At 34.4% G+C, this 18,580-nt stretch overlaps 1 protein-coding gene across 1 annotated transcript in view; it reads left to right on the top strand.

The window, feature by feature from the left end:
- LOC136025242 (apoptosis-inducing factor 1, mitochondrial-like) overlaps window positions 1-18,580 on the top strand; it is a 47,559-nt gene that overhangs the window by 12,248 nt on the left and 16,731 nt on the right. Inside the window, exons 4-8 of the mRNA XM_065701075.1 lie at window positions 4,661-5,269; window positions 9,818-10,017; window positions 13,416-13,556; window positions 16,336-16,447; window positions 18,324-18,508. Coding sequence (XP_065557147.1) covers window positions 4,661-5,269; window positions 9,818-10,017; window positions 13,416-13,556; window positions 16,336-16,447; window positions 18,324-18,508 — 1,247 coding nt within the window. The remainder of the gene's footprint in view (window positions 1-4,660; window positions 5,270-9,817; window positions 10,018-13,415; window positions 13,557-16,335; window positions 16,448-18,323; window positions 18,509-18,580) is intronic.

The following is an 18,580-nucleotide window of genomic DNA, read 5'->3' as shown; positions in this document are numbered from 1 at the left end:
AAGATCATGATGGCAAATCATGCCAAATAAAAAGAAAAGAATCTAAGATTACTGAAATACAGAAAGAACAGTTGAATCGGGAAATTAAGCACCTAATTTTTGATGATAATTAGAACACAGAATTAGTTTGTCGGAATCGACCATAAATGGCCGATTCCGATGATAATTCATTCTGGTATCTACTAAGATAATTTCTACGATGAAATTGGCCTACCATGCTAAATAGAAAATCTTAAATTATTGAAGTACAAAACTGAGAGTTATTCAATAAGAAATGGAATTTTTCCAACTTAAATACAAATAGAAGAACTTACTTCGAAATTTTTTACGTTTTCACCGAATGATGGTGAAAACCACAAATTGAATGACGGAAAACAACGGTGAATGAAAAATTTTACGTTTTTAACCTATCACCGAATGACCCTTTGACATTATTTTTCGGGTTGTTTTACTTTGTTGTTGTCTCAACTGTTTTTACTTTGTTCGAAACTGTTTTTCTAAGTAGACGGTTAAAAACCATTCTCGAGAAACAGCTTTCAGCAATTTTTTTAAAATCAAAATATTTAATAGCTAATTTCCGATGGTAATTTTGAAAACCAAATCGGCCAATGGCATTTTAAGAAAAATCTAAGACTTTGAAGCATAACAACGGGAGCTTTTTCGCAAATATTTTAGACTGCATTTCACTTTTTCAAATGTTATCTGCATGGTGAGCTGGGTTTAGCAGAGATTTAAATATTGGTATGTCTTGAAGCTTTTTTTTAATCACTGGAATTGTTTTAACTTGTAAATTGTTTACAAAACTGTCTAACTGATAAGACGTGTCTATAAATCGTTTTTTACGAGGAACGAAACTAAAAAATTATTAATATCTATTAGTGATGGGAGAGATAGTAATGAATGTGATAAATCTGAATCGTGAGAATCGAGTTGTTCGAATTAAAATAGAATGAATTCTCCCAATTCTCGAAACAAGCCAACACCTGAGTTTTTATCTTGTTTTATTTATATATTTTTTCATTTTTACTTTATAGTTTTTTAAGCTATTTATTTATTTACTTAACTGTTTTTAACCCACAAATGAACATTAGAATTGACACTGCAAAGTAATGTATTATAAAAGAAAATCATTATGAAAAACGAAATATCATTAAGAAACAATGATAATCGGTACCAATAATCATCGAAAGAATAAACAACAATATCAATAATCATTACGACATATAGATACGGAAAAAGAGGAAAAAAGATTTAACCAATATCATGATGCAAAAAGCAAACAGGGGATCAGTAACAGAAACAACATAATTATTATTCATAATTATATTGGATGCTACACTGGTCAGCCGCGTACAAGCATCAATGATATCAGTTAGGGATGTAATATTATTTTTCCAACGATAAAAATGAAATTTAGCTTTCGAATGTGTTTTTCGTCACTAGTTTTTTTAGTCCGGAATTCTGAAGCAGTAAATGGTTAATAGTCAACTGTTGCATCAGGAACAAGGCTCATACCAAACCTGATTAGGTAATGTAAATTCTGGTTTTAATATTAATACCATAAAGATGAAAAATAGATTATAATAATGAGCGTTTCGAGGCCAGAATTAAAATGTCATGGTGACATTGGGATTAAGATTGAGAAAAATTTTGGTGTTGTACTATCACTAATATTTTTATACCTAATTATGAATTCGTGGTTATGAAAAACTTTATAATTTTTTTTTTATTTCGATTTCTAGCGTACTTTTATAATTATTGAAACATCTGTTTAAAGTAATTTGTTTTATTATGCGTTGAAACAAACTTCAAGGTTTAATTGAAGGACATTATTTATATATTTTTCATATATATTTATGGCACTTGGTATCTACCAAGTGACATATAGCGATGGCAAATTCTGTCGGTCTGTCTGTCCTGGTTTTGCTACTTTAGGCACTTCCAGGTAAGCTAGGACGATGAAATTTGGCAGATGTATCAGGAACCAGACCAGATTAAATTAGAAATTGTTGTTTCCCCGATTCGACCATCTGCGGGGGGTGGGGGGGACCGTTAAATCGGAAAAATTAGAAAAATGAGGTATTTTTAACTTACAAACGGGTGATCAGATCTTAATGAAATTTGATGTTTGGGAGGATATCGTATCTCAGAGCTCTTATTTTAAATCCCGATCGGATCTGGTCACATGGGGGGGGGGGAGTTGGGGGATTTAAAATCTTGGAAAACGCTTAGAGTTGAGGGATCCAGATGAAACTTGGTGGGAAAAATAAGCACAAGTCCTAGATACGTGATTGACATAACTGGAACGGATCCAATCTCTTTGGGGTAGTTGGGGGGGGGGGAAGGCATAATTCTGAAAAATTAGAAAAAATGAGGTGTTTTTAACTTACGATCGGATGATCGGATCTCAATGAAATTTGATATTTAGAAGGATATTGTAGCTCATATTTTAAATCCCGACCGGATCTGGTGACATTGGGGGGAGTTTGGGGGGGGGGGACCTAAAATCTTGGAAAACGCTTAGAGTGGAGGGATCGGGATGAAACTTGGTGGGAAAAATAAGCAGAAGTCCTAGATACGTGATTGACGTAATCGGAACGGATCCGCTCTATTTGGGGGAGTTGGGGGGGTTAATTGTGGAAAACTTAGAAAAATGATGTATTTTTAACTTACGAAAGAGTGATAAGATCTTCATGAAACTTCATATATAGAAGGACCTCGTAACTCAGATCTCTTATTTTAAATCGCAACCGAATCCAGCGTCATTTGGGGGGGGGGACCGGAAATCTTACATAACACTTAAAGCGGAGAGATCAGGATGAAACTGATTGGTAAGAATAAAAACAAGTCCAAGATACGTGACTGACATAACTGAACCGGGCCCGCTCTTTTTGGTGGATTTGGAGGGGGGGGGAATAATTCGGAAAAATTAGAAAAAATGAGGTATTTGTAACTTCCGAACGGGTGATCAGATTTTACTGAAATTTGATATTTAGAAGGATCTTCTGCTTTAGAGCTCTTGTTTTAAATTCCGAACAGATCCTGTGACATTGGGGGGAGTTGGAGGGGGAAACCGGAATTCTTGGAAAACGTGAAAATCTTTATCTAAGGAATAGGTGATCTGATCTTAATGAAACTTGATATATAGAAGGATCTTATGTCTCAGATGCTCCATTTTCGACTCGAATTGGATCCGGCGACATGGGGGGTTGGAGGGGAATCTTGGAAAACGCTTGGAGTCGAGAGATCAGGATGAAATTTGATGGGAAGAATAAGCATAAGTTCTAGATACGTGATTGACATAATTGGAACAGATCCGTTCTCTTTGGAGGAGCTGGGTGGTGTTAATTTAGAAAAATATGAAAAATCGAGGTATTTTTAACTTAAGAACGGGTGACCAGATCTAATGAAATTTTATATTTAGAAGGAACTCATGTCTCAGAGCTCTTATTTCAGATCCCGACCAGATCTGTTGACATTGGGGGAGTTGGAGGGGGAAATCAAAAATCTTAGAAAACGCTTAGTGGAGGAATAGGGATGAAGCTTGGTGGGTAGAATAAGCAAATGTCGTAGATACTTGATTGACGTAACCGTGCTGGATTCGCTCTCTTTGGGGGATTTAGGGGTGGTGTTCAGTGCTTTGGCGAGTTTGGTGCTTCTGGACGTGCTAGGACGATGAAAATTCGTAGGCGTGTCAGGGAGCTGCACAAATGACTTGATAAAGTCGTTTTTCCTGATTCAACCATCTGGGGGTTGAAGGGAGAGGAAAAATGAAAAAAATGAGATATATATAACTTACGAGCGGATGATCGGATCTTAATCAATTTTGATATTTAGAAGGACATCGTGACTCAGAGCTCTTATTTCAAATTCCGACCGGGTTTAAGCCTCTGATTTTCCTTTTAAATCAATCTATTGATTCTTAGAATTTCGTTAGAGCTCATACCATATGAGCTCTTGTCTCATCGCTCTTCTGGCTTCGTCACAGGTGCCATATGATCTCTTAGCTCTTGTTAAAAATATGAATTTCTTATAAATATATAATATGAATATAATATAATTTTAGATATCACATTTAATGACTTGTCAATTAATTTTACAGAGTTACAACTAATTGAAGAGATCTCAGAACAATCAACAACAAGTCCTGTATTTATAGTTGAGACTCCAGGAAGTATACAAGAATCAACAACAGTCTAGCTAGATATGATGACTTGCCATGCCAATGTGCCTTAATGTTCCTTAAAACTGCCACTTTTGCCGTAAAATGTGCTGTAGATTTTAAATTTGTTGTTATGTTTTTGTTTTGTGGATAAAACTAGTTTGGATTTTCGTTTTTTTGCTTTGTTTCTTTGCAGCAAGTAATTTTGTCTGGTAACAGTACCAACTTTACTAAAAATATTGAAGATTTAATTAATCTTAAAATCTCCGTACCGCTTGGTTGCCAATAAGTATAATTAAATTTTAACTTTTTAAACAGAGCCGTCACGTCTTTGAAGTTTAATTTTGACTATTAGTGTTTCAAAATTTGTAACTTGTCTCTGAAGGAAACAATGAAATCAGGAAAACAACTTTTTTTGTAAAGTTTCTTGCTGCTTATAAACTCTTTTTGCTTTGTAATTAATAATTAATCTCCTGATTTCATTTCTATCCTTTTTAGGTGTAACCTTAGTCTCTCATGAACTACCCGCAGAAGTTCCATATTTGCTCATCGGTGCAGGGACTGCATCTTTTGCTGCATTCCGAGCCATCAAGTCGAAAGACCCAAAGGCCAAAGTCCTAGTCATTGGGGAAGAGGCTTACAATCCATACATGAGACCTCCTCTGTCAAAAGAACTTTGGTTTAAGGATATTAATGAACCAGCTGATAATTTAGTATTCAAACAATGGAATGGTCGGGAACGTAGTTTATATTATGAAAAAGATGAGTTTTACTGTGATGTCGCTGATCTTGATAAGAGAGAAAACGGGGGTGTTGCCATATTACGTGGACAGCGTGTTGTGAAAGTAGATGCGGACAATAAAAAAGCGATATTGGAGAATGGAACTGAGATTAAATACAATAAATGCTTAATCGCCACTGGGGGTAAGCCAAGAAACCTTCCTCAACTTGCTAACGCTGGCGAGGAAATCCTTGAAAAGGTGACATTATTCAGGAACATTGAGGACTTTAAAAAGTTAGACAAGGTATCGAGAGATGTTAAATCTATTGCAATTATTGGAGGTGGCTTCCTTGGAAGTGAGCTTGCCTGTGCCTTAGCAAGAAGAGGTATGTATGTGTTTCTTTTACGTTTTTTTTTTCGACTAGGTAGGGTAAGCCCACAAGTATTTTTGATATTGAAATAGCCATTCGGAATAGAACTATCCATGATTTACCCTAAGAATGTTTGGATGGTGGAACATTTTGGATTAGGCTAAGCAATAGTGGATATGCATTCTACGGCTATAATGAAAAAAAATTAAGATGACTAGGACATGTTTTGAGGATGAAGGATGGCGGATTGTCAAAGATCGTCCTTGTCGGCCTAACGAAAAGCAGGTCGTCGCTGAATGGGGTGGGAGGATGTCATGAGAAAAAATTTAAGGAAAATTGGAACTTGTTTGGAGGTTGTAAAGAGAGAAGCTTTGAACAGATTGAGATGAAGGAGGAGTCTGCGTAGCTGTGTTGGCGTCAGGTGTTTGGGTGCCGCAATAAGTTGTTAATTTTAAATCTCTATCTTGATATCTATGTATTGAAATTTTTGATCTAAAGAAGATGTTCAGCATCTTTTGTTTTATTTCCATTCAAGAGCATCCATCACTTAAAAAAAAATTATTGCCGGAGTGCAAAATATAATAAAACTTTTGGGATGTTATTGGTCACCATTTCCCCCGCTCCAATTTTCCTTGCTCTATCAAACAGTTCGTGGTAACGAACTGTAGTAAGGAGCGACCCGGCTCAATAGTAAACGAAACTCTAAAAAACGAAATTTTGATGCTAAAATATACATCAAAAGAATCGGATTTTCATGCTGATTTTAAATATATAAGTTTCATCAAATTTAGTCTTTGTCATCAAAAGTTACGAGCCTGACAAAATTTGCCTTATTTTGGAAAATAGGGGGAAACACCACCTAAAAGTCATAGAATATTAACGAAAATCACACCATCGCATTCGGCGTATCAGAGAACCCTATAGCAAAAATTTCAAGCTCCTATCTACAAAAATGTGGAATTTCGTATTTTTTGCCAGAAGACAAATCACGGGTGCGTGTTTATTTGTTTGTTTGTTTTTTTTCTTTTCCCCAGGGGTCGTCGTATCGATCAAGTGGTCTAGAATGTCGCAAGAGGGCTCATTCTAACGGAAATGAAAAGTTCTAGTGCCCTTTTTAAGTGACCAAAAAATTTGGAGGGCACCTAGGCCCCCTCCCACGCTCATTTTTCTCCAAAGTCAACGGATCAAAATTTTGAGATAGCCATTTTGTTCCGCATAGTCAAAAACCATAATAACTATGTCTTTGGAAATGACTTACTCCCCACAGTCCCTGGGGGAGGGGCTGCAAGTTACAAACTTCGACCAGTGTTTACATATAATAATGGTTATTGGGAAGTGTAGAGACGTTTTCAGGGGATTTTTTTGGTTTTGGGGGTGGGGTTGATGGGAGGGGGCTATGTGGGAGGATCTTTCCTTGGAGAAATATGTCATGGGGGAACAGAAATTCAATGAAAAGGGCGCAGGATTTTCCAAAATTACTATAAAAAACAATGAAAAAATAAACACGAAAAAGTTTTTTCAATTGAAAGTAAAGAGTAGCATTGAAACTTAAAACGAACAGAGATTATTACGCATATGAGGGGTGCTAAAAATGCTTTAGCATAAAGAGCGAGGTATTTAGGAGGAGATAAATACCTCACTCTTTATGCTATAGTATTTTTAGTAATTTTAACTATTTATTCTTCAGCCTTTCTGATTCAGGGGTCATTCTTAAAGAATTGTGACAAAACTTACGATTTGGTGTAAAGAGTGAGGTATTAACGAGGGTACAAACCCCCTCATATACATAACAAAAATTTAAGAATATAAAAGTTTGTTACGTAAGTTAATTCTTAAGTTACGTATATTTTTTACTAATGAAAATATTCGTTAAAAATTAAAATTTATAGTTGCCTTTTTATGTAACCGAAAAATTGCAGGGCAACTAGGCCTCCTTCCCCACCCCTTATTTCTCAAAATCGTCTGATCAAAACTAAGAGAAAGCCATTTAGCCAAAAAAGGAATTAATATGTAAATTTCATTTTAATAATTTATGTGTTGAGAGTCAAAATTAAACATGCATTAATTCAAAAACGTTCAGAAATTAAATAAAAGAACTAGTTTTTTAGCTGAAAGTAAGGAGCGACATTAAAACTTAAAACGAACAGAAATTACTCCGTATATGAAATGGGTTATCCCCTCCGCAATCCCTCGCTCTTTAGGCTAAAGTTTGACTCTTTGTCACAATTCTGCTTTTTAAAACAATTAAAAGCTTTAGCGTAAAGAGAAAGGGATTGCGGAGGGGACAACCCATTTCATATACGGAGTAATTTCTGTTCGTTTTAAGTTTTAATGTCGCTCCTTACTTTCAGTTAAAAAACTAGTTTTTTTATTTAATCTTTAAAGAAATGATCAACATATTCAAGAAGAAGATTTACTAGACATTGTCATACCAAGCACAATAACTCTTCTAATGGCCAGCCAAAAGAGGTAGAACCTTCATTCTGGGTCATATAGCTCCCTGTAGAAGAAGCAGGGGTTATGGTTAGTTTTAACAAGGGTTCCAATTAACAAACACCGTATTATCATTAACGTTTTTAATGTTGGAAAAATTCTCTAATTTCTTAAGTCCTGAAGCTATTAGAAATTATGACAATACTCAAACACATATAAAAAGTATGATGTTGCTTATCTTGAGACACATAAAAAGGGGACGGGCTCTAATGAGAATAACACAAAACCCTCTTAGGCTACTATTTTGCAGGAGAGGGGGTTCTCCTGCAAAATAGGGGGTTGTTCAGACCAATGGGGTTCTTCAGACTAATCCCAAAGGAGAAATCCTCCTCCCCTCTAATGGGCAAGAATGATAATAATAACAAATACGAGCAGGCTACTTTAGGCTACTATTTTGCAGGAGAGGGGGTTCTCCTGCAAAATAGGGGGTTCTTCAGACCAATGGGGTTCTTTAGACCAATCTCAAAGGAGAAATCCTCCTCCCTTCTAATGGGCAAGAATGAAAATAATAATAAATACGAGCAGGACTTTAACTTTTTCGACCATGAACAAAAATTTTCCGTTTGAGCCGTGATGTCTGTATAGAATTTATACCACATCACCCAGAAAAGGGGAACGTGGAACATGTTTAAATATTAACACATTTATTTTTGTCACACTGTGCAATTATATCCTTTCAATTCTTAGTTCAGTTATTCTCTTCTATATTTTAATCGCAGATACTAGATTCAGGTGAGTTAAAGGTAGCAAATTTTATGAGTTGTGTTTGGTATGTTTATTCGTGAGATATATTTGATATTTCAGTTTGAAAAATTAAAGGATTTAAGAGGTGATGTTTAATTTTGGGGAAATGTGACGAAGACTGACTAGAGTAGCTCAGAAGGGTATTAAGATACTATCAGGTCACTGGGGTTCGTTGGGGACATTTCTTTCTGCGGTTATTACGTGGTGAGAATTGCAGAGTACTGTAGGCTAGGTTTTGTGGGAATATGTTTACGTTGATTAACTAGTTGTCGCTGTTCTTTTACTTGTTGCTATAGCCCTGAGACTATTTTTTGCAATAGTTATTATATCATATACTTCTATAAAGATTTGTCGAGCCTTGGAAATTTAAAATGAAAAGCGCTCTCTGTTTTTCTAACAACTCTACACACTTTTGCTTTGCTCGTAATACTAGCATCATAGCTATTCAATTTCTTCGAGAAACCTAACGTTTTTTTTCTTTTATTGTTTAATGCTAGCATGTGCTTTTTGCCATATAAATCATTTATTATGGCCTAAAAAAATTATTGATTAAAGTGATTTTTAAGAGTTGTAGTACTAATGGAAAAGGAAATACTAGATGAAGATACCTCCAAACTTGAACCAGTATAGCTTATGTGTCAGAATAACATGACAAAGCTAAATCACGTGATCCAATATGTAGGCCATTAATCAAGAGCTAGAGGCTAATTTCCGAAAACGAATAGAATGTTTGGGGCAAGTACAGAAAAATAGATTCTATTGCCGGAAATACTTTCAGTTAAAAACGATCACCTGACTCAACAGCATATCTATCGCATTAGGATAGTTTAGAATAAAATATGTTAAATTGCAAAAAGAAAGTAATTCTATATTCTCTAACAGCTGTACACCGTTTTGTATAGTCTGTAATACCAGCGTCGAAATTAAATTTGCAATAACGTTGTGAAATTAAACCTTAAAATTAAAGTTGTAAAAACTAACATTAAAATTTAAGATTAAAAAACTTAGAGGAAAGTTTTCCCCTTTTAATACAAACCTTAAAGGGTAGTGGGTATGAGCTTGAACCCAATGTCCTGGCTCTTTGGACTTGACTGTCTCATCTATTCTAAAATTCTGCTGTTTAGTCTATCAATAAAGAATGTCTAAACCCTTTTTTTTAAATCAAAGAGCGATACTTGTCTTTGAGGGCCTGTTCTGTGCTACTAGACTTGGTACAGTGTAAGATTTGTTTTAGTTAGTTAGTAAGGCTTATACTTCTAAATCATATAAAGTGTAAAGAGGGAAGCGTTTCCTCTTTTCCTAACAACTGTGTACATCTTTGTTTAGCCCGTGATACCGGCGTGGAAGTTATGCAACTTTACCCGGAAAAAGGTAATATGGCACGGGTTTTACCTGAGTACCTCAGTCAATGGACTACTAGGAAAGTGACTGCAGAAGGTGTCAAAGTTATGCCCGACTCAGCTGTTGAAGGTGCATCCCTGGATGAAGAGAAAAAAGTGGTGTTGCAACTTAAGGGGGGTGATAAGGTAGGACCAATTCAAAGAGTGTTTTTCCCTACTAAATTTTAATACTTTTAGTGTAATTTATTTAGGTCACATATGAGTGGGTAGCTTGTGTCGTTACTGACATAATGAAAGGGCTGTTGAATTTTGTATTTTTGACCGAACTACATTTTAGGATAACTTATAAATCTCATTAGAATTAGGATTTTTATTCTTTATTTAGCTTCTTCTGAAAACATCTAATTTTTGGAAGCATTCATAATTTTCACTTGTGCCTCCTTTTTTTCTGTTAAATAAATTGTAATTATGCTACAATGATAACATAAATAAATTTAATTTTAAACCATATAACTAGCATAGCAAACAGGGCGTAGATAAGGTGTCAGAAACTCGGGATAACAATTTTGCAAAAAGTTCCATCCCCTTTGTTTTACTTTCTCTCCCCATTTTTTATGCTATAATGTACACATACGGATGTGATTCTTGGGAGGGGGGGGGGGGGCTGGTATATAATGATTTTACTAAGTGATGTCAATCTAAACAGACCATTTTCATGAATGGTCTACGAGGACTTATTTAGTCATAATTATTTTGACTATGTGTATGCTAGTAGGAAATTGGTTGTTTTCAAATTATAGTACCGTCTTTGAGGGTAGAAAAATTTTGTTTAAAAAGTACAACAAATAATTATTAGTCTAATTTTGTAGTTATTACTATCATAGCTATTATTATATTTAAGTATAATTAACATTATTATTGTTACTTATATGTCAGTATAATTACTTTTATCAGTATAATAGCCCTAACTTGCAACACAGAGATGCCTTGAAATATCGCATATTTTTTTTACCCCACTTTAACTAACAATACACTGGATGCATATGTGGACACATGTTTCCTGTGAAGGGGCGTTATCAGAGCAATTTTCTTGTAAGAGGAGGTTAAAAAAAAATGCATTCCAAGTCATGCTTTTTCCAGTAGGAGGAATTTATCTTCCCTTATCCGTCTGCAAATATGATTCAGTGTTAAAAAGAGGTCTAAGATTTGAATGTTATACAATGTGACTGAGTTATTATGAATTGAAACTAAAATTTTCTGTCTGTTTAACTAAGTTTTAAACCTGCGAAATCTAGGCTGTAGGTCAATTTGAACGCTGAGGGTCGATTTTAAAACGGTGCGAACTTCAATTTTTCTTTATGATTTTCTTCCAGATTTGTCGTTTTTTCTAGCTAAAACCATCACTTTTGTTCAAATAAATTCGATGTCTTTTTGTTGTAAAATCGATGTCTTTCTATCTAAGCACACTACTACCCAATATGCGAGTCTAGACTACGGTGTAAGGGGCCGATTTATGTTCTTATGTTTCCAACTACAGTAAAATTATGTGATTGCAGTAGACAAAAAGGTACTTGTCTATTATATAATACACGCTCGAGAAGTGAAGTTTGGTTAATGCTAATGAAATAAAACAAAATATGATGAAAATACAATACTTTAGTAACAAAATTATGGAAACTACCACAAAGAATTATGGAAGGGGGGGGGGTCGCCCTGAGGTCATATTAAATATGTAACCTAACATGACCAAAATACAAACTAAATATTTAATTTCAGTATAGCTATAATGTAGTTTGCCAACGAGCCGAAGAAATTGTCTGGTTTAGACAGCGTGAAAAGCGGGTATTGTCTCATCTTCGCATTATAAGTTCTCGAGTGTGTATTATATAATAGAGAAGTACCGATTAAAATGTTAGTACTCTAAAATTGACATTTTCTAGCGAATTCTATTAAAATTTACACTGCTGAATGAATCTTAGCTTGAGATGAATCCTTTGCTTAAAGTAAGAAAACACAGGAACACAAGATCCAGTTAAAAAATGACCATAATTCTCTTCCACTTTTTAAGACCAATTATTATGAAGATTAAATATGATTTTGCTAAACGATGCTAAGATATTGCAATGCTGAATAATTTAGTTTGCCTAGGGTAAATAGGCTTCCCTTAGTAAAAATATGTTAATCAATTGAACGAAGAGTGACCATAATTTTTGGGAATTATTAGAGTCAAATGATTAGAAATGAGATATATAGGTAAGGCCTTGACGTTAAAATTTTCGAAAATTCTTCTTTTAGGTAAGGACTTCAATAGGTTTGAATGCGTAATAGGTTGCGCTTATCTAAGGGAAGAAGAAGTTTATTCAATACAATACAAAATGGAAATACAATAAACTTATTCCCCCTCGAAAGGCTCCATGGCCAGGGATACAAGGTGGAGACCGAGGATACAAGGGGTACAAGACTACAGTGATAAATACGCAGTGGTCTTATTGACGTACAGGGAAGAAAATATAACCAAATTATCCTCCTTCGGTTTTGTCTTCTCCCAATAGTTTTTTTTTGTTTTTTACTTTTTTGTCATACTTACTTGGATAAAATACACTCTGTCTAGGGGGAGGGGGTGGCATAAAGGTAAAATAGGTATTTTTACCTTTATGGCATCCTATAGCTGATCATGCCTTTAATATAACTGATTGTAACTGAATTCCATGGATTTTCGTTACTGACAGCCAATGAAATCATTATCATGCAAAGAGATTAGTGTTCATTGGCTGTTTGTAAGGAAAATAGTTGCAATAAGCTGTATTGAGTGCTGGTTAAATCTTTGTCTTAGATGGTTCAGTTTATTCGTGTCAAGCAAAGGCTTTATTTTCCTTTTTTCGCTTTCTTCATGATTGTGTTTGAATTTTGTTCATATTATACCGCTTATGACCAATACTCGCTTGCTATGGAAATTCATTTGCTGACTTGACCAACTTTAGTTTGTTTGTCAAGTAACTTGTTGACTGGGAAAAATTCAAATTTTACTGGACAACCACACAATTTTTTTCTTTACAACTACAACGGCCGTGGTTTTCATTATATGGAGATTTTTTCTGAACAATAGTTATGATTTTTGTTTATAATTTGTCATTCAGATTTTCCCGAATTATATAAATTTCTTTAATGAAAAAGGTATTTGACTTTAGTATACTTCTGGTAGTTAGATGTATTGAGGAGGAAGTGGGTCAGTTGTGACAAGGAAAGAAAATTCGGTGTACTAAATCTTTCTTTTAATTATTTAGCTTTTTGACCTTTTCTTTATTTTTAGAAAATAGTTAATTAGTTTTTTTTGGTTTTTTTATCTTTAATTATATATATTGCCTATGGCAGTCATTTGTTTCCAAATGAAACTATAGTTATAATCTTGACAATTTGAACATTGCTATCCCTAACTGCCCATTTTTAGGAGTTTAGCAATCCCTGGAGACGTGAGTTATCAAGGCTTTGTTTGATGTAAAAAATGTTTTTTTTTCTTTTGCCATAGAAAAATAAGTCTATAGTGACAGTAAATAATCCACTATAGTAACGGAAAGCTATTCTAGGTAAAAACTGACCACGTCGTTGTTGCCATTGGCCTTGAACCCAATGTAGAACTGGCACGCAATTCGAACCTTGAAACTGACGACAAGCACGGTGGATTCCGAGTCAATGCTGAACTTGAAGCCAGATCAAACTTATGGGTTGTAAGTTCTGTTTTTATCATTTAAATTGAATTTTTTATCTGCGAATATTTCGTTCTAGCCTCAACTTTGTAGTTGATTTAAATTGTATGATTATAGTCTGATGGAGAGATGTTGAAGGGATATGTTCTCAAAACTAAATAGAAAAAACAAACCCGGTCCTAAAAAAACAAGAACGAATCCACAACCTAGAAAAATAATAGTCCAAAGAGTATGGGTAACTTATAAGATTGAGAACTGGCGCTAGTGTAAAAAAGAAAAAACTATAAACGCCATCTAGCTTTTGGCGACGCTTGGCATTTTTTTTATTGTAATAAGAAGAATACCTAATTTAGTTAATGGCATTGTGAAAACTAGGGTTTTAATTAGTATCTAATCTCAGTTTCTGATAGAAAAATGATTGTACGCCACATGCTAGATGGCGTTGATAGTTTCTTGTCGACACTAGTGCCAGTTTCCATTCTTATAAGTTATCCATACTGTTTGTAATAGTCCACAAGTAAATAATAAAATTGAATTCCGATGCTGAACCACATAAAGAAAAAATACAGTGAAGGTGTTATTACTTTCTACTTGAAATTCTACAAGTGACCATCAGCCAGTACTAACAGTATTGTTGCACTGCGTTCGGATTCCTCGTGATTACACTGCTTATGGATTTGCGATTTTTGTTCATTTTTTAAGACTGAAGCTCCCATCTAGTTCAACCAGACAGCATTCTTAAAAGGAATAATTTCATTCTTGTTATTAGGACTAGTAGGAATGTATTTCGACCTAAATAAGAATAGTTTTGTCTTAACTTTGACAATGTGAGTATTGCACTACTTTGCAACAGAATATGCTTTAGGTGCAATATTTTCAATTGCCATTTACTCTGAAACGTTAGACCTTAAGTTGACATTCCGAAAGGCGAGGTTCGAATTCTGGTATAGCCAATTATTTGGTTTGGGCCAGGGGTCAGTGGCTTGACCCTGTAAGCTCAGCAAGTGTCAATCCAGCTCTAAATGGGTACCTGGAGAAATTTGGAGAAAGGTAAGCAGGGAGGGTGTGCGAAAGCACACGATGGCTGGCCTCATCCCCCCCTATTGCAATTCCTGGCTTTAGGGCTTTGAGACGGAGATCAGCACCACCGGCTTGTACTTTAAGGGTCTAGTGCCGTATCCTTCACCTTTTACCTACCGTAAGTTGAGTTTCTTTTCCAACTCTTCTGTTTTCGAAGAAAAAGGAAAAATATGTATATCAAAAAGTGAAAAAGCTTTGGGATATATATATTTTTTTTTAATTTAGAAAAGTCAATCAAAGTTACACTGAGAAAGTGTAATTGAAAGTATCATCTTCATATTTTGCAGGGCTCACAGTGACCTTGAGAATCAGGTAAAGCAGAAAAATCACCATAACATAGTCATGTATATCAGATCTCCCCCCGCCCGCAGAAACATTTTTTCAGTTTCCATGGATCTGTGAAAACTATCCTTCCAAGTTACTTATGACAAATATAAATTAACTAGTCATAGTTGTTAATACAAAAAATAAATGAAGGGAATTTCTAAATGCCCCTCAGGGTTGAAGGGAAAGCAAATGAATAAAATGGGATGAAAAGAAGAAACTTTAAAGTGTAGATAAAGCTCACCAAATTAGTAATTGACACTAGTATAACGAGATTGCAAAAAAAGTATTTTTTATGCTTACGAAGGAAGTATATTTTTAGGTCATTATCTCTCCAGGTTAAAGCTGGGATTTTGAAACAATCTTGGGTTAGGTAGAGTTCTCCCTCTCCTTTGAGTGTATATACGCTGTTCCCAGGGTCTCTAAAAACAAGTTTTTCTGAAGAAAAGTCATGATCTGCCGTTGTTTTTCTGTTCCTTCTGGTCCACAGACTTTGCATATTTTGCGGTATCCATAGACATTTAATGTGAACAAGCAAATTTTGTTTCTAGTTGTGATACTCTGCGTAAGTAACCTTTGATTGTCTAATCGACTCTTATATATCTCTTCAGCACAATCGCTATTAAGAAACCACAATTCAAATTATTTAATTTTGAAAGAGGAAAATAAGCGTGGAGTAGTTATATATCATTATCTCTAAAATTCCCATAAATTATAATAAAAAGAATATTTGCTTCTAAAAATCCCAGACATCTAAAGGACCCCTGGACAATTTTACCCCTGATCTTTTAACCCCTCCCCTCTACCCCTCTAGACTATTAAAAACACCTTATTTAGCCTTTCCAGACTGTCGCTTCAGAACCTAGGCAAGGGCCATTTTTATTTTTGTTTTATTCTATTAATTTTTCTTAAACCAGGAAAGCCATTTTTTCAACGAGTTATTTTTCAAAATCTAAGTTAAAAGAAATAAATCAAAAAATAAAATTACGGGGCAGGGAAAGTGGTCGAAAATTAACGCCACTGTCACACCTGTATAAGGAGTGTCTTTAGGAGGGAATTCCTGGGAAAATGTCCTTTTTTAGGTATTGCCCTATCCCAATTAAAAATAGAATTATAATCAGATTTTGAATATATATATATATATATATATATATATATATATATATATATATATATATATATATATATATATATATATATATATATATATATATATATGTTATTGTAAATTACATTATTAGCATATATATTTATTATATGGATTATAATATTGCCCATTCAATTTAGATTTTGAACAGGACCAATTTTTAAGATATGACCACAACAGTCTAAATGTACATTTGAATCTATAAGATGATGTATTTGTTGAACTTGATTGATATGGCTTTAATTTAAGGCGGGTGATGCTGCATGCTTTTATGACATTAAGCTTGGTCGAAGACGAGTAGAACATCACGATCACGCAGTTGTTTCTGGACGTCTTGCTGGTGAAAATATGACTGGTGCAGGTATTTTGAACTTTTTATTTAATTTTTGTTTCATTCTGTTTTTTATTTTGTCATTATTTATTTCTTATTGAGATATTTTAATTATTTTGTTTTATATTATTTTAAGCATTTGAACTTTTTGTTGAATTCTGTTGCGACTTGAGTGACGCCCATCATTTTCTGTCCAAAGCTCTTGCAAGCTCTTTAAATTACTGCTTCGTCGTTTATTTTGAAAATTCTATGTTAAGATGTTAAATTCGATTTTGGTAATCACAGAAATTCAATTTTCGTAAAAGTATTTAAATTATTTTTTTCATATTTAAGAGTTTTAATAGAAGCAGAATTTATTTTGTGGGAGGTTTTAGGTGAAAAAGGATGTAAGTGTTTGCACCAGAACGATGCAATAATCAAATTGGAATATGACTAATTCTTTGAATAAGCTGTCAGTCTTCTTATGGTATAATTATCTGACTATCAGCTTTCTGATGGCCATCGATATTTCAATAAGCTGGTCTAAAAAGGTCTCTAGAATAATTTTATCCGCTACTTATAAGATGAGGTTTTTTTCCTCGAGGGGCATTGGTATATGTTGACGCTAACGTCGTTCTCTATCCTCCTCATTTTGAAAAAAAAATTCAAATTGAAAAAAATTGGGTGAGTTTAGCTGCAATAAAGGTTTCCATCAGTAGCGATTTTAGGCCTCATAATATGAGGAGAGGGGGAAAGGTATTTTCACAGGAGTGTAAAAATATACAATAAAAGGAATCGAATGTCAGAAAACTGGACGGGGGAGCCGCCCCCTTACCCAGGCCTAGAACCACCATTAGTTTCATTACAATTTGCACTGGCATTCGATGGTAATCTTCGAAGATCAAATAAGTAGTAAAAATAGTAATTTACGAATAAGCAAAAATAATAAGATTATTTTAAATAATTTTAATTTAAAAATTTTTCCGAATTTCTGGGAACTTCTTACTCAAATTACCTAATACTTTTTATTTTTTACTGCCCCCCTCCTTCTTAAACATATTTTATGTTCCTAGTATTTTGTAATGCTATTTTCTTCAGTAAATATGGCGGCCAAGCTGAGAATTTGTGAAATAAGCCGTTCTTGGCTGAACTGTAGATGACTCAAATAGAACAAAATTTGACAAATAAGCTAAGAATGTCCAAGTAAACCATAAAATCACCTAGTTCGCACTATTTAATATGGTACTATTTACAAAGAAGACAAAAAGATTCCTATTTAACAATTTTTTTTTTATTTTTTGTTTATTTTTTTTAATTAGCACTACGGTTTTATTTACCTTTCAATATGACATTCAACATGAAATGACATCGTTTTTATACAATCCTAAAAAGGTCTTATGCTAGATTTGCCTCTCACTCAAAGTATCTGTCTTGGGTTTTTCTAAAGCTAGCCATTGTTTGATACCCGCAACTGCCTAATTTTAATAAAAATTCAGTGAGAGTCACTAGACACATAAAACCATGGGCTAACCTTATTCCTCTCTCCTCCACACCAAAACAAAGTGGCGGAAGACCGAGGTGGCCAAACTCATGGAAAGGGTGTCAGTAATAGCGTGTATTGTTTTGACCCACATGTTCCAGTTTCAACAGACGCTAATTTGGGCTGTGTTTTAGTAGTCAAGATATCAAATGTATATAATGAGAAAACAAGTTATCAAGGTGTCATCTTAGGAGGGGGGGATTTGGGGCCTAAGCGCCATCACATTTTATTGAATATCTTTTTTTGAACAAAGAATGGGAAAAAGGACATATTTAAGTTTTTTCTGTTTATTTTAGCCAAAAAGCTTCTTTTCCAAAATCTAGTATTGCACCTGAATATAGTTCAAACTGTTTCTGTGTTCTCTTATATAGGTGCATTCCTTTTTAGGCAAACCTTATTGGCATCAGTCTATGTTTTGGTCAGATTTGGGACCAGATATTGGCTATGAAGCAATTGGTATAGTTGACAGCAGTTTACCAACAATGGGAGTTTTTGCAAAAGCAACACCTAAGGATACCCCCAAAGCAGTTGTTGAAGCTACTGATGAACCTATGAGATCCGAAACTGAAAACGTAATTCTTTTTAATGTTTCTCAATTGGTGTTGACACTTTTGAATACCGTTTACGTTCTTTGTGGTATCAGG

Source organism: Artemia franciscana, chromosome 3 (assembly GCF_032884065.1).
Source record: "Artemia franciscana chromosome 3, ASM3288406v1, whole genome shotgun sequence".
Lineage (NCBI taxonomy): Eukaryota > Metazoa > Arthropoda > Branchiopoda > Anostraca > Artemiidae > Artemia > Artemia franciscana.
Note: the sequence above shows the minus strand (reverse complement) of the source record. Positions and strands in the feature narration are given on the sequence as shown.